Consider the following 26,021-nt stretch of genomic DNA (forward strand, 5'->3'; position numbering starts at 1 on the left):
CCTGTCGCGAGTTTTTCAATTCTAAACCTGTCACCTGGTATCGCCTTCAGATTGAACTGTTGTCGCAGAGATGGGTGAAGGTAATCGAACATGGAGGCCTGTACTTTGCTGAATAAAGTCTGTCTTTGTTTCTGATATTCTGTGTTTCATTTTCGCCCTTGTATAGTGCAGGACTTCTGGGACAGCCTGGTAAATAATTTTTAAACATGTGATTACAGAACTGTTGCATATTCTGCTCTCTACCAATCTCCATATTCCGGTGATTAGTTAGAATTAGGTGTAAGCTTGCCAAAGCTCTCCCGGTCAAACTTTGTTATCTCCCGGAATGGTGAGATTTAGTATGATTATATTTTTATTATTATATTTTGCTATGCATTTGCCAAGCAAAGAAATGTTTTATAGAACATCAAAATCAACCAATTAACCTTCACAATATTATTTTCTCTCCAAGAGAGAAAAGAGTCGAAGATGAGATAGTGTGTAGAGTGCAGAGCACATACAGAGCCAACCACAGCTGTGTGAAGGCACCAGTGGGAAGAACAGTGGTTCAGTATAAGTAATGGACTAAAACAGGGAAGTGCTCTTTCCCCAATGCTCTTCATAATTACAATAGATGCAATTAACAAAGAGGTAGGGAAGTAGAAAGGAGAGGAAGAGATGAAGGCCCTGTTGTTCGCTGATGACTTAGTAATATGGGGGAACAGGAAAGAAGTAGTACAGAGACAGCTTGATAGTTGGAATGAGGAAATCAGAAGAGAGCAGGAATGAAATTCAGTGCAGAAAAGAGTTAAGTGCTAATTACAACAAGAAACAGAGCCAGAAATGAACCAAGAATAATATACAACACGTACTATGTGCCAATGATTACGTACCGAGCAGAGACCTGGACAATGAAAGATACACAAGAAAGATGCAGGCAGTGGTGATGAAATTTTTAAGGAGTATATTGGGGAACACTAGAAAGGATAGAATAAGGAATGAGTAGATCCAAAAGACAGTGCAGGGTGGTGAAGCTTCAGGACTGAATAGATGGTTCGGACACATGAAGAAGATGGATGCAGAAAGACTACCAGTAAGAGCTTGCAATGCACAAGGAGTGGGAATAAGGTCAAGGGGGAGACCAAGATGTCTGTGGAAAGAGCAGATAGCGGAGTGTTAGGAGAAAAGAATAAGATTGGAAAGAGAGGAGTGGTGGAAGACCAGGAAAAAATGGAGAGGTTTGACTTCTATGCCGACCCAGCCAGAGACAGGAAACAGCGAAGGATGATGATGAATATTATTTTGAAAACTCATGAGAAATGGGTCATTGTTTAAGTGTGAGGAGGAAGAAGGAGAAAGTTTAAATACATTGTTGCACCAAAGTGTCTACACAAGAGCTGCAGAAAACTAAACCAAAGGCATTGTTGTATCAAAGTCTTGAGACTTCTTTATTTCTCTACCAATTTTGCTTCTATCCTATCAAATCTTTTTTTATAGAAAAAATTGACTAATTTTATTCTATGGAAACCAAAACCAATATCATTTGAAGAGAACATGAATATTTTCAAGTACAAAACTTGACATGACTCTTACATATATAGTTATTTTGAAAGTAGTGTGTCAAATTTAGTGTAGAAACTGACTTGAAATTAATAATTAAATTAAATTTAAATAGACAAAATACTACTTCAAATTACCATGCCCATGCCAGAGGAGCATAAAGTGAAAGGCCCACGTCAACTAGCACCACCATGAATGTGAGTGAGAGAAAAAGTAACCCCACCACCCGTGGCATGGCGAGCCAGTGATTTATACACACACCCCTAACACCCTCCCAAATTTTGATGAACACCCCCCCAAGCAGCAAAAGTGGAACACTCCCCTGCAGGGTGTTCAATAGAATGACAATACTTCAACATAAAGGAACCATTTGTAGCTCTACAAGAAGCGAAGTCCAATTGACCTTTCGTGTCAAAGAAGGATGGTGGAATGTTCAGCATGGTCATTTCCTGGAAACACCAGGCTCCCTTGACAAGGCTTCGGTCAGCTCTAGGGAAGGGGCATTGCCATCTGGAAAATGTCAAACTAACCTCTCGCCCTCTTGCCAGGGAGACATGCCGCACACAGTGTTGACAGTTCAGCGTTTGAATACCTAAATAAATAAGTATTTCTTAAATACGTTACAGATTTGTAAATTCAACCCCTGAGTCAATGAAATTTGCATTTCGTTGCATTTTCCTTTCGATCCCGTCATTTGAAAAATGTACGATAAAAGTAAGGGAAGAAATTCAAAGATACAGGTTTGACTCCTTGTAGTGAATTGTGTTACTATGGTTTGCAACACTATTTTCTGTAACTTGGGTTTGAATTGGGAGTGGTAGAGAAGAGAACAGTCAAATGCCTTAGGCCTTAGGTCAGTCTCAAGGTAGCATCTCAGTTCGTGTGTTGTCGTTCTGCTTAGTGTAACAATGTCTGAAACTTTATTGCAAAATTGGCTGAAGAAGATAGAGAAAATGAAACCAGACAGAAAGAAACCGAAAGTGGTGAGTAGAAAAGCAGTGACACTATATGTAGGTACAATTTCTTCCAACGGATATTCATAATCATAAGTACCAATATAAAATTTACTGACCGAGTATTCGATTTACAGTCTCAGAGAGAACTGAAGGGGTAAGTTTAAAATGCCATTTTCACCTTCACTGATAACGCACAATTATAGGCTACTACATTATATTTATTATCATTTTCTGGTTCATAAACACTTGAAATTGTACTATAAATTTATTTCTCTCTGACACACCCTTTGTGCGAAACAGACGTCCCTTCTTAGAATATATTCTACGTGAGTGATATCTCTCTGTCTCTTTCTATACGGTTTCTAGAATCCCTCCACTCCAATGGACATTCCTTAAGAACAACAATGATAATAAATACAAATGTTTAAGTTACAGTAGCTCAGGTCAACCTCCGTGGCGGAGTGGTTATCACAACGCACTATATGTCAGGAGTCCCGAATTCTAGTTCGTTATTGTTCCAATGACAATACAGAAAACAGAAAATTGACATACGAGAAAACTGAGAAAATGTTAATAACGGGCGATACTACCGCATAGTGGTATTACTTTATATATATATATATATATATATATATATATATATATATATATATATATATATATATATAAGTCGTTTGGGTGCCCTGAACGACCATGTGAGAGACCCCGGGTTCGATCCTCGGCGGGGGGGAACCGAGATTTTTTCCACCTGTTGAAGCGGCTCCAGCGCCCACCCAGCGTCGTATAAAGTGGGTAACTGGAGGAAACTGGGGGGTAAAGTATGCCAGGGGACGTGGTGCTCATCACATCACCCCCATCTTCGGCCATGATCAAGAAAGTGTGGGGCTCTAACTCCACACCTCCTATACGCCTTTATGGCGTCGCGCAAAGCACAGTCGAGCATTTATTTTGTAATAAATATAAGTATACGAAGACTTATACGTATTATGTACCAGTAACGTAAGTAAAATACATGTTAGTCTTCACAAAATATTTTATTACAATTAATGATCGATTTGTGTAATTTGTTTGCAAGAAAATTTCCAGTGGAAAGTAATTGTAAAAGTAAATGTAACTGAGTTACTTTTTAAAATGAGTAACTGTAACTGTTACTTTTTTAAGCAAGTAACTGTACTAACTGTTAAATGTAACTTTCCGAACACTGATTAAAATACCAAAAATGGAAGAATTTTATACTAAGTTACAGGTTATTTTTAGAGAGATTGGATCCATCGAATTTTTACCGATCATAAAACAATATGTTTTATTAGATTTGACTTATTTTACTTCACTTATCTGCCACTTTTCGTTAATCACAAAGAAGAGAATGAGCGATGAAATCGAAGGGACACTTACAGAGAACGCCGATGCCCAGGCTGGGATTTGAACCCAGAACCTCTGGCATCATAGCACACTGTAGTAACCACTCTGCCATGGATGTGTCTGTGTGGCTAAGAGTACCGATTAGTCTGCTCCATCCCTAATGTATAACAGAAAAGTGTAAAAATTGCAACAACTTTTAAACAGACACGCAGTGGCTTAAATAACATCGCAACCCCTGTGGTGCAGGGAGGCACACGAGCTTTCGGGGCGCAGTAAGAATGATAAATTAAGAAAGTCCGATAGTTCACAAATATTTTTCCTTCGGCCTAAAAATATATTTTCAACCGAACATATTATATTTGTTTGCTCCTATAAGTTGCAAACATAAAATGTTAATCAAAAGAAGAAATTGTATGGTACTTATTCTAAGATGTGTTATTTCGAATGAACCGTATATATAGTATATTATGTTTTTGCATCTTATTCACCTGTGGCAGTAACGGAAGAAGTAACAGGTAGAGCCAGGCCAGGTTACTGTCAAACAGAGGAAAAGAAGCAAAAACAAGTGGCGTGCCCAAAGGGCAAAATGAGGACTCACTAATAGAAATTATATACATAACCCCCTTTCGAAAATTCTGGGCACACCACTGGCTGCTTTCTTACACTAGTCGACTCATGTTTTCTCATGTTTTTGTCAACTCCCAATTTCACATATGCATTCGGTTGTGTACATTGTACGATATGAACTTTTATTTGTATTTTTTTACGTCGCATTTCTGCCTATCTTGGCTAAATGAGACGATGTACATGAGTGATGAATAGATTAAATTGATGAAGAGACTCATGAAAGAGCTCCGAAAAGAGACGAGCCCGGAATTCGAACCATGGAACGTTAGCATAGATCGAAAGTCGGCAGCTTAACGCCCTCGGTCACAAACCCAGCAATATGTTTAACTGAGTTTCTGTAAGACATGAGGACGTGTTCAATTATATGTATTACAAGTGCTATAGGCATTGATAAGATATTTTATCAGACACGTTTCGAACGAATGATACCACTTTGCACACACACTTACGAAATTACGTCAATCATTTAACATGCACGCACACACAGATATATACACTGTGTGTGTGTGTGTGTGTGTCTGGAAATTTCACTATATGCGGAAATTGCATGGCACAGATAATAGTAGATTATGTCAATTTTGTAACGATTACAGGTAGATGTATCGCAGACAACAGTTCTATTTTTAGGAGCCGTGATCACTTCGCCCACAAGCAAACGCGTGCAAGAGAAGAATTATCGCATTGTTTTTCTTTATCACTGGTTCTGTTTGATGGTCAACAATGATAATCAATCTGAATCAGGCATTCGATTGACCAATATTAACGGTTTATAAAGAAACGGGTGTCACAATTTGCAGTTATTTTCAAAACGAGAAGAAACGCACTGCACAATGACTTTCAGATGTGTAAATATTTTGGTCACAATTGGGGTTTGCCTTGCAACTTCAGCTAATGGTAAGTAACTAACCAATGTATATAGTAACTATGAAAATTGTCGAGCTTGCATAATGTACATATCTCTGCAACAGGGTAAAGTTATTTAGCTATTTAATAGATTTTTCTGCAAGGAAAAAATATAACAAACTTTTAAGTGTCCTGCAATATTTACACTACAAAAATTACTTAATGTGTTACTATTGTTTTGTCATTTAGATTTAAATTTACTTTTCTTTTCTATATTATTTCCCCAACTAATGCTATTTTTTTATTTATAGCTTATGCCTAAACACAGAGGGAAAGTGTTCGTAATTTCTAAATCCATACACACATCTGATATGCATTTTGGACTATTTTGTTATTCTTAGTCTGCAAACATCATAATTGTCAAATAGAGAAAGATAACAGATTAAAGTAAGACGAAGTCTACAAGGTAATAGAGGCACTTCAATTTTCCCCTCAAGCGCTAGATGAACAAATGTTCATCTCTCTATAATACCCGACTTCGGTTTTGATTTTATTTGACTTTAGTTATTTAGCGTCGCTTTTCTTCCACTTTTGGCTAATCGCGAAGAGTGGTAATATGATGAAATTGATGAAGGAAAACTCACAAAGAACAACCCAAGAGTCCCTGGTTGGAATCTCGGCCTCGTAGCGCGCTGTGCTAACCACTTCGCCGCGGCGGTCGGCTACATGCTGCGTAGCAGTGGCGCTTTGTTGTGGGATATAATAATTAATTTCGCATTAACTTCCTCTTTCTTCTTTTTTTAAGGCAGATATTTGTAAATGATAAAATATACAATATACATCTAAAAAGAGAAGTCAGAACTTCCTTTTTTGCAAAATCTCTGGACACTCCTCTACTGCAGAAAATGGCAAAAAGAAGACAACATGAGGAAAGGGAAGAGATTATAAGAAGGGAAGAAAAGGCATGAAGTGAACGGAACACAAGCCTAACAAGAGATTATACTGGCTGTGTGAGTCCAGAAGCCAGTCTCTCGTTAGTCTGCAAACAAAGGTCCCTTCCGAAAGTCACCCCCTACAAATAGAAAACTCAGACCTTAGTCTTATATCTTCCTGTATATTCCTTTCTTCCTTGTTTTCAATCAATGCACGGAAAATATCTAAGTCTTCTTTTCTCTTTCTCCTTTCCTCTTTCTCCTCTCTCTCTTTCCTTCTATTTTCTTCTTCTTCCTCTTTCTCTTTCCGTCTCTTTTCTTCTTCTTCCTCTTTCTCTTTTCTTCATCCACCGCTTTCTCTTTTCTTCTTCCTCCTCTTTCTCTTTTCTTCTTCCTCTTCTCTTTTCTTATTTCTCCTTTCCTCTTTCTCTTTCCTTCTCTTTTCTTCTTCTTCTTCCTCTTTCTCTTTCCGTCTCTTTTCTTCCCCTCCTTCTCTTTCCTTCTCTTTTCTCTCTTTCTCTTTCCTTCTATTTTCTTCTATAGACTGAACTATGAATTTAAACTCCATCATCTCTTTTTTTCGAACTTTCTCTACCTGAGCCATCTCTTTCTTTCTATGTCGACGCAAACCACTATATAATTTATCTCGTTCTCTGTCGAAATTAGGACATTGTAAAAAGAGATGTGTAGCATCTTGATTATCTTCTCCACATATGCAGGCTTGTTTTGTTGTAATATGTAATCGTGATAAATGATCATTAGTGCGAACATGACCTGTACGTAGACGTATTATAAAAGTAATAACTGATCTTGGAAAATTATATGAGTAGTACCAAGGTTTGTTTTGTGAATGTTCTGCAAACCATTTATATGTGTTGCCCGTGGATTGAAATTGTTCCATACACCACTGTTTCCATTTATCTTGAAGTTTATATTTAACTCTTGGAAGAAGGTCCGTGTATGGAAGTCTCGCAAGTGAGGTAGATTCTGATGATCGGGCGGCTTTGGCATATATGTCCACACGTTCATTTCCCGTGTTTACTTGGTGAGCCTTTACGTAACTATTTACGTTGATATTTCTTCCATTAGTATACTGGGTTTATTGGATTATAAGTATGATGAATAAAGGATGTTTACAAATCTGAGGATATGAGGAACTCAGCGCCATTAATACGCTTAAAGCATCTGTTATGATGAGAATTTTTGTGTAATTATTATGGATAGCGTATGTGAGAGCTTTATATATATTGCATAACTTTCTGCAGTGAAAATAGAAGTGTCAGGTGGTAAACGGAATTGTTTGTTTATATTTTGATCTGGAATGAAATAAGCACAACCCACACCTAGGCGGTCTTTGGATCCATCAGTATATATGATTAGGTGTGTTATATACATGTTTATACATGATATGTCTTCCTAAATCCCTGAAATGGATATTGCATTGCGTATATAAGGGTATGTCTAATTGATAAATTAAAGGATGTTGGAAGGTGAAAGACTTTGCACGTGATTCCGGGTCTATGTATTGGCAATATACAAAATAAAAGAATGTGTGTTTAGGATCTATGACTTTAGCTTCTGTCCATTGTTTTTGTATTTCAAATAATTTATTGAATGGGTGCGTATGATTTTCCCAGGTTTTGAGCAGAAATGTTATTGTTAATTGGATCCGTCTATGTGTCAAACTAGTTTGTCTGCTTTCCATATATACACTGACATTAGGACAGGACTGCATGAGACCTAAGCAGGTCCTCAAAGCTTTTCTCTGTAGTATGTCTATTTTGTCTAAAATACTTACTTTTGCACCCCCATAACTAAAGGCTGCATACTCAAAGTTTGATCGAAAACAATTCCTATAAAATAGAAGTAAGATTTTGGGGTGGCCACCCCATTTAATTGTTGTGATACTACGGAGTAAATTTATTATTTTACGGCCTTTATTGATTAAATGCGTGATGTGTGTATTCCATGTGAATCGCCTGTCAAAATGTATACCTAAATATTTATGTGTTTCTATTACTGGGATATTAGAAATGTGTGATATATTGTTAGGATGAGTATCCAATCGTTTATTATTAAAACAAATAATTTTTGATTTTGTTTCGCTGATGGATAATCATTCTTTGAAAAACCACGCTCTTATGATGGCGATTAAATTCTGCATTGCTATTATGCCTTGAGTAGCATCATCTGTAATGTTATAGAAACAGAAATCATCTGCATACTGAAGGGGATGAAATGGTAGAATTGGTAATGCATGTATCTCATTCGTATAAATATTAAATAAGAGAGGGCTCAGAGGTGAGCCTTGAGGTATGCCGATTGAAGTGGAACGAGGATCGCTTAATTTATCGGCGAACCATCCGAATATAATCCTGTTGGAATATAGATTCCACACAATTGTTGAAAGTTTTGGGTGTATATGAAGATTCTCTAATTTATGACAAAGATTATTTAAATTTATAGAATCATAAGCTTTTTCAATATCTATAAACAAACTGAAACAGTAGGAACGTGTAATTTTACTATTTTGAATTGCTGCTGTTAGAGTGGCTATAGCATCTTGACTACTAAGATTAGTTCGAAATCCAAATTGTGTGGAATGAAAAAAATTTTCACGTTCTAATAACCAGGATAGTCTATTTTTCATTGTGCGCTCATTGTCCGGAGATTTGTTTGCTTTTAAAATTGGAACAACTACATGATTTTTCCATTCTAACGGAGCTATGCCGGTTTGATATATATTGTTGTAATGTGAAACAAGAATATCTGTTCGGTAAATGTGTTATGGCCTGGTACGGAATACCATCAAGACCTGGTGCTGTGTTTTTCACATTTTTAAGAATTGTTGTTAATTCCTCTCGGGTTACAGGTGGAAAATCTTTTGTAAATTTTGAAGGGAGATTCTCGTTATTATCATAATGTAGGTGAACAGATGGTGGAGTTAATTGGGAGAGAAATTGATGTTGCCAACTGTCATCTATCGGTCTTTTTTTAGGAGAACGTGGTTTGCGTAAAGAATTGAATTTATGCCAAATATTTCGGGATGATTCCTGCATGTCTATCGAATTGCAGTAGTTAATCCATGCTTGTCGTTTGGTTTGTAAATATATTTTTCGTGCTTGAGTTACGGACTTTTTCCATGATATGAGGTTTTCAGGATTGGGGCATGAGGCATTTTGTTTTTCTCTGATTTTTCTATTTGATTTTGCCTCTTCACATTCTGTCGTCCACCAATGTATTGATTCCTCTACCTTCGCCTGTATTCTAAATCAGTCCGTCGTCAGGAGAAAACATTCAGGCGGGTTCACTTCCTCTGTTGAGATGAGAAAGTGACGTCAATGAGAACAGATTATGACGTCTTTATAAACATATATACAAGTTCCAAACAAAACTGTACCAATCTAACTATAGTCGTCTGTGACATCTTTCACATAATTTGAAATAACAAACATTTAAAAATCTTAATATCTCAACAAATATTAAGCAAACATTCAGGTTCGTTACACAATACCTGCAAGGTAAAATGCTATTCACATGCCTGCCAGTTACACTAACCCCTCTTCTACATGGAACATCAATACAATATTGAAACCAGACCATTTTTTTAAAAATTTTGGATCTTGCGTTTATGATTCGCAAATATTACATAACAGTAATTCCACTTCACATTTCTTGATTTTAAGTAGTGTCGATAAGAAAGTTCCTTAAGTTCAAACAGTACAGCCCTCATGAATTTCGAGCTTTGAAAATGCATTAGTTTTTTTTATAAATGATTTGAACATTTAAATGCCTGTACACACAGCAAACCAAACTGCTTGTAAGGAACATGCTTTTAATGCCTGCAAGCAAGAATTTGACTTCTCTTGCGCTTGCATCTGACATTTTGAAATCGCGAGGGGAGGTTTTAGGTTCGAATCCTGGGCCACGCATGAGTGTGTTCTTGTTGTTGTAGCGTTATCTACTTAATCTAATCATTATTCATTCTCAATATCGCGATTAACTCAAGATATAAAAATGCGACAAAAATTGAATAAGAAGATAATTTTCCCTGGATGTCAACCAGGCTAAATATGCTTTTGACAGCTAGCTCCATTCTTATCATCAGCCCCGAATAGTTGATAACATCCCCACAACGATATCTCGAGATAACCAACATAATTCACCAGCATAAAACTTCAAGACGTATTTACGTAATACTTTTCTTTGCACCGGATATCCCCCTAAAATTTATTTCTTTATTTTAATACGATAATCGGGAGTAATACTCTATTACAGTACTTCTCACTGGCAAGTGCTTTCACCTGCTGTTGAACCAGGGATCATTTAATTTCTAGGTGATATCTGTAGGGCGCCCGAAGGGAAGTTCAAAGGTCACTTGACCACCCTACAAGGAAATACTACGGCTTTCTTTTCCCAAGAAGAATCTGGCCCATGGTCCGACACCAATTATAATCTTCTGTGGGGTTATGTGTTTTCCTTCCGTGTGCTGAATGCCCCTTTTACAGCTTCAGCTTTTAGCAAAGATTTGGAGATTTTAAAAAGTTTTATGGGTTTTAGTCTTGGTAGGGAGTTCATCTCCGATCGCCTATGTTAGTAAGTGTGTGTGTGTGCGTGTATGTGTGTGTGTGTACACACACGCACGCACCCCCACACACACACATACACACACACACACACAGACAGATATATATGTATATATATATACATAATATGTATGCATGTAGGAAAATAGATTGTAAAAATTGGTTGGTAGATTTAAGAACTTGCCCCCCCCCCCCCCCACTCCGAAATACGTTCCGACGTCCCTGTGACTTCCCCATCTGCTTCTCCACACTGAGTTCCATGCGATTACAAATAATAATAACCATTGTTTTTATTTTCAGCCAAATATACCTCAAGAGAAATTGCGGATCCAAATGGATACATAGACGAAGTAGTTGCTGCGTTGGATACGAGCATCGAGAATCACGGCTATGACGAACTAGAACTGAGGAATGCCAGCAGGGGATTCGAGTAAGTTCGTTTACTTCTTCGAGTTTTTATTTTAAGTCCACTTTACGTACAGATATGCTAATCGGGACTGGGTCTACAGTTTTAGTGGGATCCGAACTGCTGTGCAGTATGCCTCCACCGGGTATCGAACTCGGAACCCTTTGATTACAAAGTGATGACAGGATTTGAGTAAGTGTACACATAACGCAACGTATAGTGAAATTTCCCTGGAGGAAATTTTGTCCATTGTATGTTCTATGATCTACTTCAACACATTATTTATCATCAACTTCGTGCTAAAGAAATGGAAGAGTGACATAAATGAGTAACACAAATGAAAAAACAACATCAAAGTAGTAAATCAAAAGAGCGCAAAACAATAAACTTCTTAGGCGACAGAGCGTATTTGAGAAGCCGAGACCTAGGTTTTCCTGTGGGTTTTATAATTTATCCAGGCATGGGAGTCGCTAGACAATTTTGTAGAGTTGTCAGGTCAATAGTGGGTATAATAACAATAATTATTATAAAATAATATAGATTGTAAACTATAAAAACTATAAATTGTAAAAATATAAATATATATATAGGGACACAATCCAATAAAAATTTTCAGTATAAATAAGGTAAATTGCCATAATATCGGATACCCGCCCAATATCGGATACCATCATTTCTCGGCTCGTGGGTGCTGCCATGTGCAACAATCCACTGAACTACGTTCGTCGATTGCCGCCAATACTTCATTGTGAGTGGGAACGCTGTTGAGCACACTGCGCGTGCACGATTGACGAAAACAGAAATTTTCAGTTTCTGAGTTTTTGGAAGCATTTCATGATCAAAGGTTTTCACATTGAAGGTAAGGAGAAACTATAGATTACTTATATTTCATAGAAAGATGGCATATTAGAGTATGTTGATATGCTAGTCCCATTCGGGTAAATGTCTTTGTTTGATATTAAGGTTATATTTCGCTCGAGGTCGCGTTCGGCCTAATATCGGATAGGGAGACCTTCCAAATATCGGATATCAAATTGGTCAAATTGACATTCTCCAATCCCAAATTGCGGCACAAAACATGTCAAGAGCAATCTGACTCAGAAGAATCTGACAGTAGTTTGAAAATAAATAATAAGTTGCTTCTATCATGAGATGTAATTTTATTTCAAATATAATGTTAATATATACAGGGAGGTTATTGCAGCATGCCACCGCTTCAGCATCGGCCGCTTGCCGGTCCAGTCATGCAACAGGTGCCGGCAAATTGCGTAACAGATAGCCCGTAACAGAAACCGCTTGTTTTGTAATGTTTCCACTTTTCACAATTACAGTTACAATTACAATTGAAATAAGCACGTACCTTGTCGCACGGATGCAGGAAAAGGTGTCCTCCCAAATACAAATATTTCTGGCACCTTATTTCTGACGTCTAATCTTAGATTAGTCATCGCTACTTTATTCTCAGTTGTCGCGACAGCGCCTGCAGCTTATCGGGGGTTGGGTGAGTTGTCAGCCGCGAGATGGCGCTTCATACTGCACGTGTCGGCAGTGATGCCAACCGTAGGGACATGTCCCTACGCATAGGGACTTTTCACTAAATTTCGCCCGCGTAGGAACGTAGGGACAGATTTTGCCAAATGAGGGAAAACGTAGGTACTTTTTTCAATCTTGGTAAATTACATTTTATGAATTAGTTTATCTGGATACTTTAGCGAGGAGGAGAAAAAAGAACTAACTAACAGATCTCCATCAGAATTTTGGAACATGTTATCGGTTACCAAAAACTTTCAAGGCAAGTTCCTTTTTGAAAACATTTCCACTCTCGCGAAAATAGTGCTAACATTGCCGCATTCTAACGCGGAAACGGAAAGAATATTTTCAATGTTAAGTGATACAAAAACAAAAAAGGGAAATAAAATGGGACCAAAATTGTTAAAGAATGCAGGAAATACAGCATCACCAACCAACATCTATCTCTTCACAGCAGCAGCATGTATGACTTCAAATAACATAATCAACAGTAAACGACTCAACGTTATTCATTAGGGGTGTGCTGGATTCTTTACTTTAAAAAGTCGTTAATTCTCGACGTTTTCTGCCTTGTAAGTTTCTGGAACTTATCGAAAGTTGTAAGTTTTTATTCTAGAAATGCAAAAACAATCACTTAAAGTGAAAATGACTTGTAAAATTCGAGATTTCCAGTGCTTCGGGAAATTTCGAACATTTCCCGTCCAGAAAATTTTCCGACTTGGTCGGGAAATTGCAAATTTTTCAGTCCCGAATGTCGGGATTTAAAAAAATTACCGTCCCGATCCCGTCCCGACCCAAAAAATTCTGTCCAGCACACCCCTATTATTCATTAAGGCAAGAATTTACAATACCGGACCCTTCTGTAATTTCTATGCTACGTCTTATACTCACGAAATAATTATTCGTGATTATTTATCTCAAGTTAACATGTTGGGGTGAGGGGGAAAAAATGTTCATTAACGTGTAGAAGTTGTAAAATAAGCTTTTCAATTCTCGCAATGATTCTCCGTATACAAGTATGGTAGCCATATTTGTTGATATGAACAAATTAAAATTAGTTACGCTGTCTACAGCGTTGCCACACTGTTGATTTCATACTTGGAGAGCATGGATCGTGTAAGAATGGCGGAAGAGAACAGTAAAAAAGTTGTTAATGTTGTACAGATTGTTAGGTGGAGTGTGCAGGAGGATGGCTGTGGGCTAATTAATAAACTTATGGATTTCAGTATATTGCTCAAAGAACGTGCTTACATGTGACAGCGACAATCACGATGTAGAAGAACTGATTTGATTACAGGTAAATTTGGCAACAGTACATCAATCATAAAATTGCAGGATACGAAAATGGCCTTCGATGATGAACGTTTGCCGTTAAAGTGCTACGAAAATAATATTTTTTATCGGTTCGTAATCACAATTACCGCAAAACCATTCAGGAATAGCCCCACTGACCATTCTCGGTAAGTTTAAGTTAAGTTAGGTTAGGCAAACATAGTTAAAATTTGGGCTCGAAAAAAACATGCACGGGTAGCCCAACAAACCATTGACGGATAGCCCCACGAACCATTCAGGTACGGTTAGGTTAGGTTAGGATAGGCAAACATAGTTAAAATTTGGGGTCGTAGTAATATCAGGAATGTATATTTCGTTTTTTAAGTATTGGAAACACAAAATCTTCCGGTAAATAATAAGCAATCGTGCCGATCGCGGACCACTCAATGTCACTTATTTTGCAATTTCTACACGTGACCCCCCAAATTTTAACTTCAAATTCGTGATTAGGAGGCCTCAATTAGTGAGTATGCGAAATATTACAAAAAATCGGGGAGAGGTCCTGTATTGTAAATTCGCTCCTTCATTAATTGTGGAAGCACCGAGCAGAAAGATTTGGTAAGTAAATGTGTATATTTTATCTTCTGTTTGCATGCTCATGAGGTGTTTTTTTTTTAGTCACTTTACTTGGCGTAGGGACATTTGGTCAGTTGTAGGGACATTTTGACTACGTCTGTAGGGACATTGCCGAAAAATGGTTAGCAACACTGTCGGCTACCAGACAGTGAGTCTACGCTCATTCATGTTCACTTCTGTTCGCGTTTATCAGTACGCGTTTTGTTTATACTGTGTTATTGAGTTGGTGTGCTAGTGCTTTATTGTGTGTTAATTGTTATTCATTCATTACTTATGTCGTTAAACAAATATAGTCTTGAACATAGAGTTTTTATGTACGATAATTACGTGAAAACGAATTCTTGCAGAAAAGTGGTCAGGGATTACGATAGACAGGATCTCTTGAACCTAAGAAACGTGTTGTATTGCTGTTGAAGGAAGTCATTTTCAACATCTCTTATAACACAGGAGGTTAGTGATCATCATTATTATTACTTTTAAATATCATTTTACGCTTTCGGTTTGCTTTATGCGCCGGGATGCTGTCTTCCCTTTCTGTCAACTGAGGATAAAGTAGCGATGTCTAATCTAAGATTAGATGTCAGAAATAAGGTGCCGGAAATATTTGTATTTGGGAGGACACCTTTTCCTGCATCCGTGCGACAAGGTACGTGCTTATTTCAATTGTAATTGTAACTGTAATTGTGAAAAGTGGAAACATTACAAAACAAGCGGTTTCTGTTACGGGCTATCTGTTACGCAATTTGCCGGCACCTGTTGCATGACTGGGCCGGCAAGCGGCCGATGCTGAAGCGGTGGCATGCTGCAATAACCTCCCTGTATATTATATAATGTTAAATTCCTATCCGAAATTAGGCATACCCTTCTCCTTCTCCTATGGCGCTCCAGTCCGATATCGAGCCCTGGCCTCCATAATAGAGTCCATGCTTCTCTATCCAATGCTTTCCTCCTCCAATTTCTCATTATAACATTCCTTTCACATCTTCCTCCGCCGCCTCCATTCATCTTCTCCTGGGTTTCCCTACAGATCTTCTACCTCCTATTGTACTATAAGCCACTATCTTGGGTATGCGATATGCATCCATTCTTTGGACATGTCCTGCCCACTCTAGTCTTTTAAATTTAATAAAGTGGGATATACATAATTCTTTGTATAGATGGTACAATTCGTTGTTATATCTTAGTCTCCATCCATCTCTGTCTCTTACTGGTCCCCATATTCTTCTCATAATTTTCCTTTCAAAAGCATCCAGGTCCATCTCGAATTTCTTATTGCACGTCCAGCTCTTGCTTCCATAGTACAATGTTGGTCTGATTATAGATTTATATAGTTTAACCTTAGTTACTCTTTGTTCTTCCCTGGTTTTGAATATCGGCAATAGGGAAAAATAAACTTTGTTTCCCTGATTTATTATCCTTTTGATTTCATAGCTTTCATTTCCATCTTTATGTATTTTTGCTCCCAAATATACAAATTCTTCTACTAGGTCAATATCGTCATCACCTACTGATACTGTTTTTTTTTTTTTTTTTTTGCATCATATGCCTTGGTCTTTCGACTCTGGATCATCATTTTTGTGTTATTTAAGTTTATTTGTAGGCCAACTGTTTTAGCTGCATTTTTAAAGTGAGTATATGTTTCTTCTGCTGCAGCCATAGTTCTTGAAATGATAATTACATCGTCTGCGTAAGCCATTATCTGAGTGGTCTTATATACTATACTGCCATTTCTGTCTATGTTAGTTTGTCTTATTATATATTCTAAAACCATATTGAAAAGTAAAGTAGCAAGTCCGTCACCTTGTTTCAATCCCTGGTTCACTAGTATGTCTTCTGTGAGTTCGTTCTGTATTTTAATTTGACTTTTGGTTCCTGTCATTGTCTGACTAATCAGTTTAATCCATTTTTCTGGTATTTTAAATGTCCGTAGTATGTTTTCCAATTGCCCTCTCAGTACACTATCATATGCCTGTTTAAAATCTATAAAAATCATATATAGATCCACATTGTATTCCCAGCATCTCTCAGTAATCTGTCTTAATGTGTAAATCTGGTCTGTTGTTGATCTTCCTTTTCGAAAACCTGCTTGGTATTCTCCTATGCATTTTTCCGCCAAGGGTTCCAATCTCTCTTCAAGAAGTCCTGATAATATTTTATATGCTGTTGACAGAAGTGATATACCTCTGTAGTTGTTACATGTTAGCTTATCCCCTCTTTTATAAATAGGGCATATAATACATTCTTCCGGCATATGTTCTTCTTCCCAGATTTTATATATCAACTGGTATATTGCCTTTATTAATTCCGGTCCTCTTTTTTGAGAAGTTCACTGGGTATGCCATCTCTTCCCGGTGCCTTATTCCTTTTCTGTCTGTCCATTACTTTCTTAAGTTCTTCTTATGATGGTGGCTCGATTTGTACTTCTATATTATCTTGCTGTTCTCTATTTATCTGTATTTCTATTACATTATCTTCTACGTTCAGGGGTAGGTTTAGTAGCTGTTCAAAATAGTCTTTCCATACTTGCATAATCTCCTGTCTTTCACCTACTATTTCTCCCTCACTTTTGCGGATTAGATCTGTTCTTGGTTTGTATCCTTCTTTGAAGGATCTAACTTTTCTAAAAGCTTGTTTTATATTATTTGCCTTAAATTCTTCTTCTATCTGTCTCAGGATATCATTTACATATTTCCGTTTCTTCTTTCTACAAATTGTATCAGGTGCCCTTCTTGCTTCTTTATACACTTCTTCTCTTCCTCTAGTTGGTCTATCCTGGTATTCTGTATTTTCTATTCCTAAATTCAATCGCTTCCTTACATTCAGTATCAAACCATTTCTGTTGTTTTGGTTTCTCTTGATATCCTAGGATTTCTCTCGCTGTTGTTGTTACATTCTCCCTTACTTTTTCCCACATTTTCTCTATAGAGTCTCCTGGTATTATTGGGTCTCTTTGCATTTTTTCCTTTATAACTTCTCTGTATTCAGTTAGTTTTTCTTCTTGATATAATCCCTCAGTCTTGTATTTGTCCTACCTACTATTTTTACTTGGTTTATTTTTGTTCATTCTGCATCTATATTTGATTGTTACTAGGTGATGATCCGATCCACAATGTGCTCCTCGCATGGTTCTTACATCTAATATGCTTGTGGCGAATCATTTATCTATTAGGACATGGTCAATTTGATTAAATGTTTGACCATCCGGTGATATCCATGTTCTTTTGTGTACATCTTTATGTGGGGAAAATAGTGAAGCTAATTATCATGTTCTTACTTACTGCAAATTCCATTAGTCTCATCCCATTCTCATTGGATTCATTGTGCAGACTATGCATACCTATCATTCCTCTATATTCTTGCTCTTTTCCAATTTTGGCATTCATGTCTCCTAAGACTATTATTGATATCATTATTGGGCGTTGAATCATAGACTCTTTCCAGCTGTTGGTAGAATAAATCCTTTGTTACCTCATCTTTTTCCTCTATTGGGGCGTTTGCATTTATCAAGGTTAGGTTAAAAAACCTGGTCTTAATTCTTAAGGAGCATATTCTTTCACTGATTGGTTTAAAATCCAGGATATTGTTTTAATCTTCTTATCAATTATAAATGGCACTCAAAATTTTCTTCCTCCTCCTTCTTTTCCACTGTAGCAAATTGTATGAGTCCTATGTTCAGTGATTTATCTTTCCATCTTGTTTCTTGTATGGCTGTTATCTGTATGTCATATTTCTTAAGTTCTTGTATTAAACCTCCTATTGCCCCTGGTTTATAGAGTGTTCGGACGTTCCATGTACCAATCTTCATATCCATTCTCCGTTGCCTTTGTCGTTTCCATTTGTGGCTACCATTCCGAGGCTCCTTTTCTGGTTTCGAAACCTTTCTCATTTTGGTTTTCTGTCAGGGTTCCTTCTCTTAGCCTTTGGGGATCCTTCCCCTCCCTGCAAGGCAGCAGGGGCCGAGCCTTTTTAGTGGCGGCTCTACCTGACCACATCACAGAATTTTCCTCGGAGTCTTGCAGTATTTACTGAGATGTAGGTGCCACTCCACATCTCGCTGCCACCTCTAATGCTGCTGCCGCTTTTCCGCGACTGTTTTCAGCTAGCCAACATATCTGCTGGTCGTTCCCCTATCCGCAACCTGGGGACGCGCCTGGTGGCATGCAACTTTGCCTCTGGGAAGGTAGCCCAGCCCAGGATTAGGCATACCCACTATCCGATATTCGGACGGCTTTTTTCGATTCCTCAAATTTGCATTGTTTTTTATTTTGTACTGTACAACAAATAATTTAACAATAAGGGCACATCACAAGGCAAAAGGTAAGGTACCAATAGTTCATATTACCAAAAATTATGCATTTCTGTTAAATTTTAGTGGGTTAATTATGGTGATTTCAAAAAGTATCCGATATTATGTCGGTTTACCCTATTAGTTTCTGGAAAGAACTATTTTCGTAGTATTTCATACCGACTTCCGTCGCAGAGTTGTTAACACAGCGCGGAACGACGCCATCAATACCGGGTTCGAATCCGACATTCTTTGTCCCGTCCCTTCATGCAATTTCATTATATCATCACTCATACTCATCTTCGCGACTAGCCAAGGTGGCAGAAAAAGCGAAGTAAAATAAACCAAATCAATCAATCAATCGTAGGAATCTCGATATAATTTTAAAAAACTACTTCAATTTCTTCCAGCGACGATATCCTTGGCGTGCCCATCCACATAAACACAAACCTTAGCGACGGGTACATTCAGCACTTGGCCGAGCTTGTTAGAAGCGGTGACGCTACTCAGGGAGTGAGTGAGACAGGAGATCCTTTTGTGGAGGCCGATATCATCATCGTCAACGCCACTGCCAGTTATCACCTGACAGTTGAGTTCCTGGACACCTTAAGAGAAACGGATCTGGACATCTTCATTGATTCGGTGACGTTGAGACTGACGGTAAATATCATTTTTTTTTCCAAAAGTTGTTATAAATCTGAACCCTGATGCAGGGAACACATAGATAGCTCAAACTATCCGGGCAAGCCATCCAAAGTTTTTCAGTCCTATCCATTCTTCATACATCATATTTTCCGTGTGATGTTCCTGTACAGTTGGATACACAACTATTGCTCAGCAAATTGTCCATGACTATTTTCGGTAATTTCTCTCATTCTTAATTTGATGTTTTAAGTCCACTTTATGCACAGTAAGGCTAATCGGGACTGGACCTACAGTTTAAAGTGGGATCCGAACCACTATGTGCCTCCACCGGGAATCGAACCCGGGACCCCTTGATTACAAGGCGATGGCGCTACCACTGCGCCGTCGGGAAGGCCCTAATTTTTCTCTTGCGTTCTACGTGCTTTTAAGGAATGAATCTTTATATATTCAGGTGGACAATTGTCAGCATCTTCATTGTGTATTGTTTAAATTCTTAAAGCTCTCATTGCGTAAAAGAAGCGGAATAAAACTGGTGAGGGACAATTTGCTTGGTAATATTATCTATCCCACTCTACATAATACGGAGCGATCTATTGGTAGACTGCCGCGTCTGTGTTTACCCTATCGGCTCGCGGCCGTATGTCGGCACTGTAGACTGTCCGTGACTCTAGCGCTCAAGTTTCCGTAACTAATTTAAAAAGTAATTTGTTTACTTACCAATTTATGAAAGAAGATGCTAGAACTTGTCGCATTCATTGTCCACACATTTTTGACACCTCTTGATGAAGTTACCCATAACTCGCTGCAGTTCCCGTTGATTAATGTTGGTAATTTCTTGGCGGATGTTTCGTTTCAGTTCTTCCAGGGTGTGTGGATTTGACTTGAATACAGCATTTTTTAATATACTCCAGAGATACAGAGAGTGCATTGTTTGACGACATGGAACTTTTACACCCGGGAATCTTGTTTCAAATCGCCTTTGAACTTCACGTGCCAATTAAGTTATCACATATGAATCATAATTAAATACACGCTGTGCAGTAGAAAACATTTCTGAGCCATAACACATTCTGCTGTTGAATACACTAGAAAAAACACAATATGTAACAAGCACCCTATCACTTCACAGTCGCCAGATTAATAAACAGACCACACCACACCATACAAAACAAGGACCCTTATCACCTCACAGTCTCGTGTCTACTATCAGGACCCTCGTAAAAACCGATTTCTAGCCCCCCCTCCCAGCTTACATTAGTGGGTGTCTTAATAAAGATGTATCAAAAATTTGTGCGCATGGAAGGCGACTACTTTGAACACCTTTTATAAAGCTGGTAAGTAATTCACTTTTTAAAATAATTACAGAAAGTCGGAAACTGGTCTACACTTGCTTCATGGACACACTACAATGCAGACAAAAGACCGCAAATGCCTCGCTCGTTTGCCGATAGCACAAACACAGAGGAGGCGGTCTGCACTACAATGGATGCATTGTATTTAAAGAAAGTTGCCCATATTCGGTTTTTTGCTATTTAAAAAAGATAATAAAGCAGTTGTTTACATTACTGGCTTCTATAATTTTAAAATACAAAATGTGAATCAAATTACAGAACAGTATAAGGAAGATTGGTTATTGCGATAATTCGAGGTGCACGAGAGCGAGACTAATTCGAATAAAAAAAAACTCTAATTAGGCTATACGTAATAACTTATGGTTATGGAAAGTTGAAAGAGGCGAAAGAGAAAAAAAGAACAAAAAAACTACAGTATGTGTAAAGTATGGCATACGGTATTATTACGAATATTGTACTTACATTACAGTTAATTGCGTAATATTGAACTTAAACTTTATAGAAATGGTTAAATGTCTTCTTCTTCAGAATGTTTCGTCGTTTCCGTTCACAAGCCCACTTATCTGAGCCACTGACATACGCACAAGGGAGCTGATGAGGCTACAGCCCGATCCGAAATTTTGAGAAAATCGAAATTTTAAAATGAAAGCAGTAAATAACTCGGGGAGAAAATAAAATTGTAAATGGACAAAAAATCATTTTTAAATAACTTCCGATTACTATTTTTGTGCTTGAACAACTTTCAATAATTTTTATGTACCCTGTCCCCTTTAGAACGCAGTTACGTTTACAATTTCAGCCTTCTCCGAAAAAAAAATCCTGTGTAAGGTAGCGTCTGAGCACTTTTTAGAAGAAAAATCAGATTTTTTTGTCTATGATACGGAACATCAGACTATCAAGACTCGAATTATGGATACTATACTGTATGTTGTACGATTTATTCCGTTATTTTTAAAAATATACCGTAAGGTCTACTGAAAATTTGTATATAAGAAGACAAAGGCAATGGTTATAGGACGGAAACCAAGGAATATTAATGTGAGAGCAAACAGTGAAAGAATCCAGCAAGTGGATAGCTTCAAGTACCTCGGATGCACTATAAGCAGTGACATGAGCTGCAACCAAGAAGTGAAAATGAGAATCGCAATAGCAAAAGAAGCTTTCAATAGAAGAAAAAATGTTTTTTGTGGACCCATGGACATAGGTCTAAGGAAGAAATTAGTGAAATGTTTTGTGTGGAGTGTAGCACTATATGGTGCAGAAACCTGGACGTTGAGAAGGAATGAAGAGAAACGACTCGAAGCTTTTGAAATTTGGACATGGCGAAAAATGGAGCGTATAAAATGGACGGACAAGGTAAGAAACGAAGCCGTACTGAAAAGAGTTGGTGAAAAAAGATCAATACTGGAGACCATCAAGAAGAGGAAAAGAAACTGGTTAGGACACTGTCTAAGAAGGAACTGCCTGCTAAGAGATGCCTTGGAGGGAATGGTTGAAGGAAGAAAAGTCCGTGGAAGAAAGAGATATCAGCTTATGGATGATATTAAATTAACTGGGTCGTATGCTATTACGAAGCGTAAGGCAGAGAACAGGGAAAGCTGGAGATTGCAGTGAAAAACCTGCCAATTAGGCAGAAAACAATGAATGAATGAATATTGCATTCCAAGGTATATTTTCAGTTGTTTTTTCTTCTTTCTTCTTCAAGCCGTGACTGTGTGAAAATCCTTTCACCAAAATAATATCTACAATTTTCAATCTGAGGTGGTGTAACGATATTTTCGTGTGGATGTGATGATATTTTTATACCTGGTTTCCCGAAATGTTAGTGTTGATCCATCATCACGACAATTCTGGAACATTTTACTTTTTATATCCAATTTTCCAAGACGGAGTACTTTCAGACCATAGGAAATTACATTTTCCCACAAATTTGGCAAAGAAATCAGTTACGTTCCTATGTCAAATCGTGTGTTTCTCCATAGGCTAAGTGTATATTGAATGCAAGCCAAGACATACTGTTGAAAATTCGTCATTTTTAAATAACGTAGCTTGTGTGTCCTGACTTATATAATTTGTAACTTATTCCCATACAGATAGCCAAGGACAGTAATGGAACAACTGGTGTGAGGGTCTTCCACACCATAAACGTTGGCAACGGTGTGGTTGAAGACAACAGCGATGACGTCATCATCAGTGCCGTGACTTCTGCCGTAAGTACTCGTTAATTTCGAATATAAATTTAGTTATATATGTGTTTGCAGACTGCATACTTCACGATTCCAGTGCTATTGTACACACATGTTCACATAAAGTGGCACACTCGTTTGAGTTCGTCCAGTCCAGCTTCCGTGGCGAAAACAGCACCCTTCAGTGTTGCTTACTAGTAAAGTTTTTCACCACATGCAGGGAATTTTATGACTTGCCGAGTAAAAGAAAATGGTTAAAGAAAGCCTAATAATTATTAATGCAATATATTGTCCAATTTTACATTCTAACGACAGGTAAAAGTTCCTGAAAAAAAATATTGAAAAACTCAATATCCCATAGGGCACAAAAGGAAAAAAAGTCTCAATTCCTTCACTTGGGGGAAAAGCTCATTTTTATTAGGAAGCAGAACGGAGAGGACCATGGTTGTATTATCCTCTCGTCAGCATGAAGTAATAGTAAAGTCGACATTCAAGATGAGGACAAGAGAAAATAAACAATACAAAGTAAGAAGAGTCTCTTTCTGTAAAGGCCCAAATGATGTGACTTCCGGATCAGATTAGTTTCTTTTTCTTAGGTATGTATACTACTTTTCTACCATGAAATTGATCACAAAAGTAGGATGATAAAGCTCGCAAAATCAACACAGGCTGAATGAATGTCTTCAGAGATTCCTGAATGATGACTCTTCTTTGCAAAGTCTAGTAGCAGAATTCGCTATGTTGATGGATGTATTATCGTGGTTGCAATATTGGTTTCTTGCTCCCACCTCTGCGGTGGAGTGGATAGCACAGCGTGCAAAGACGCCATGGGTATTGGATTCCAATCCCGGCTTGAGCATGGGTGTTCCTTGTAGGCATCCCTTCATCATATCATCTCACTCATCCTAATGGTCGCGATTAGTCAAAAGTGGCAGGAAAGCTATGTAAAAGAACCTAATTCAATCAATCAATTGATGGGTGCTGGAGCAAGGTGATTATTTAGGGTGGGAAACACTAACCTGGCACGTCTAAACTTCAAGATACACACACAAACTTTACTTACATTGTGAGCAATGTGTACAAAGTACCTAGACACTATCGGATGAAGTATATTGCCTTTAAATGAAAGTAATCATAGAGAGAAGAGACCTTGAAAGTTTGGAGGTAGACAGGTAAAGAAGAAATTTTGGATCTGCAGAGGTCTGAACTTATCTACTGTAGATGTCAGCTTTGAGGCAGGAATTATATAAATTTAACTTAGGTATGACATCTGAAAAAAATTACCTAAGTCTTGAAAGATCTGTGTTCTCGTTCCTGTCCATTTCACTCGGTGTTATTCCTGCTGTTATATAGATAGCCTATAAGTAATTTAATATGTATATAGAAAAGTGATGCTGTTTTAATGTGTAAGATAAGTGTAGTGTGTATTGGTTTTCAGCAGTTTTCAACCAAAAAATAATTTATTTTATTTCCGGTTCACAGCTGGAAACGTTCCTGACAGAAACAATTGTTGTTGGGATTGATTTCTTAATTGCCGACCCCATTGTTGGACTCCTTCAGGAAATTCTTGTCCAGGATCCACTTCCTGACTCCAAACGATAAGCAGATTCCAGTTCAATAGCTGCATAATTTTTTAATTGCATTTGTATGGCTGTACTATATAATCTTATAAATACAGTTTTGTGCTGAAATGTTTTTGTTTGTATTTTTTGTAAATTATTTCATCAAAATTAGTAAGGAAACTTTATGTTGATGGCCTTTGTGGTGGAATGGGGATCTTAACACGCTACAAAGCCAGAAGTCCCAGGTTCGAATTCTAAGTAAGTCAAAATGGGAGCAAGAAACCAATATTGCAACCACGATAATACAGTAAAACTTCTCAATAAGAGACAGGCCTGGGGGAAAATAATAAATGTCCATTATTAAGAAGTGTCCGCTATTCAGAAAAAAGTATAGGATGTTACACAATAGGATAAGCATATTACAGTATGTACTTTACGAACATAATTTTTTCCCCCTACATTCAAGGAACAAAATACTGTACTACATACGGTGAATTTAAATTTACTAAAGTATCCCTACATACATTACGAATGTCAAAAAAAATACAGTACACGTAGTGCAATCCTTTGTTAAATTACTGCATTCAAAATGCTCATTCCTCCTTCATTTTCAATAGGCCAGACCCAGATTGTCCAAAATAATCATCTATATTTTTCCGACTCTTAAAGTTCTTTACAATTGTCTTTTCGCAGACGTTGATGACTTCAAGTTCCTTTAAAGTCAGTTATTTGCATTTCTGCGACATCGTAGCAGAAGTCAAACACTTTTCTCAAGATAACCACAAAGAATACTGTCTACTGTCTGCACTTTAAAAAGAAATACATTCGGTGTAACATGAAACAATGCACGCTAGTTCGAAACACTGGCCATTGTTGTGTCGAATTACAGGAATTGCGACTGTTTTCCTTCAGGTTGTCCATCATATTTGGGTTGGGGAGGTAGTTTTCTGTGTCCGCGTCCGTTACCGTTATTGAGAAGTAATATTGCCATTAAACCCCATGTATTTCTGCCGGGGCATTTAAAAATGTCTGTAATTTAGAGGTGCCCGTTAGGAGAAGTTTTACTGTAATAGTAAATGTAGAGGTTTTAACTTGAAATACTTACAGTGCTTGAGACATCCAAAAACTGACCTCGTATTACATTCGCAAGAAATTTATCAAAGAAATTCAAGATGTGGGCTTGAAATCTACAAATCTTGGGAAGAATACATTTGGGGCAGTTGATGTGCGCAGGAAAGATATTTATTGCTAGAATATCTCTTTAAATTAAGACTAACTTTTTATTATTGGAGTAAGTAAACT

At 37.6% G+C, this 26,021-nt stretch overlaps 1 protein-coding gene across 1 annotated transcript; it reads left to right on the plus strand.

Moving 5' to 3' along the window:
* The first annotated feature begins 5,170 nt into the window (after positions 1-5,170).
* LOC145988080 (uncharacterized) lies at positions 5,171-24,807 on the plus strand. The gene is made up of 5 exons (XM_083122918.1): positions 5,171-5,378; positions 11,146-11,275; positions 19,385-19,634; positions 23,065-23,181; positions 24,640-24,807. Exons 1-5 carry the CDS (start codon positions 5,315-5,317, stop codon positions 24,757-24,759), a joined length of 681 nt encoding a protein of 226 aa, XP_082979044.1. The 5' UTR covers positions 5,171-5,314; the 3' UTR covers positions 24,760-24,807.
* The last annotated feature ends 1,214 nt before the right edge of the window (positions 24,808-26,021 follow it).

This window comes from Lepisma saccharinum, chromosome 1 (assembly GCF_977018435.1).
Source record: "Lepisma saccharinum chromosome 1, izLepSacc3.1, whole genome shotgun sequence".
NCBI classification, from domain to species: domain Eukaryota; kingdom Metazoa; phylum Arthropoda; class Insecta; order Zygentoma; family Lepismatidae; genus Lepisma; species Lepisma saccharinum.

Coding starts and splice junctions, on each gene's coding strand:
- LOC145988080 (XM_083122918.1), top strand. CDS start 5,315: ATGACTTTCAGATGTGTAAATATTTTGGTCACAATTGGGGTTTGCCTT. Junction 5,379..11,145: donor CCTTGCAACTTCAGCTAATG/GTAAGTAACTAA, acceptor TTTTATTTTCAG/CCAAATATACCTCAAGAGAA. Junction 11,276..19,384: donor AATGCCAGCAGGGGATTCGA/GTAAGTTCGTTT, acceptor AATTTCTTCCAG/CGACGATATCCTTGGCGTGC.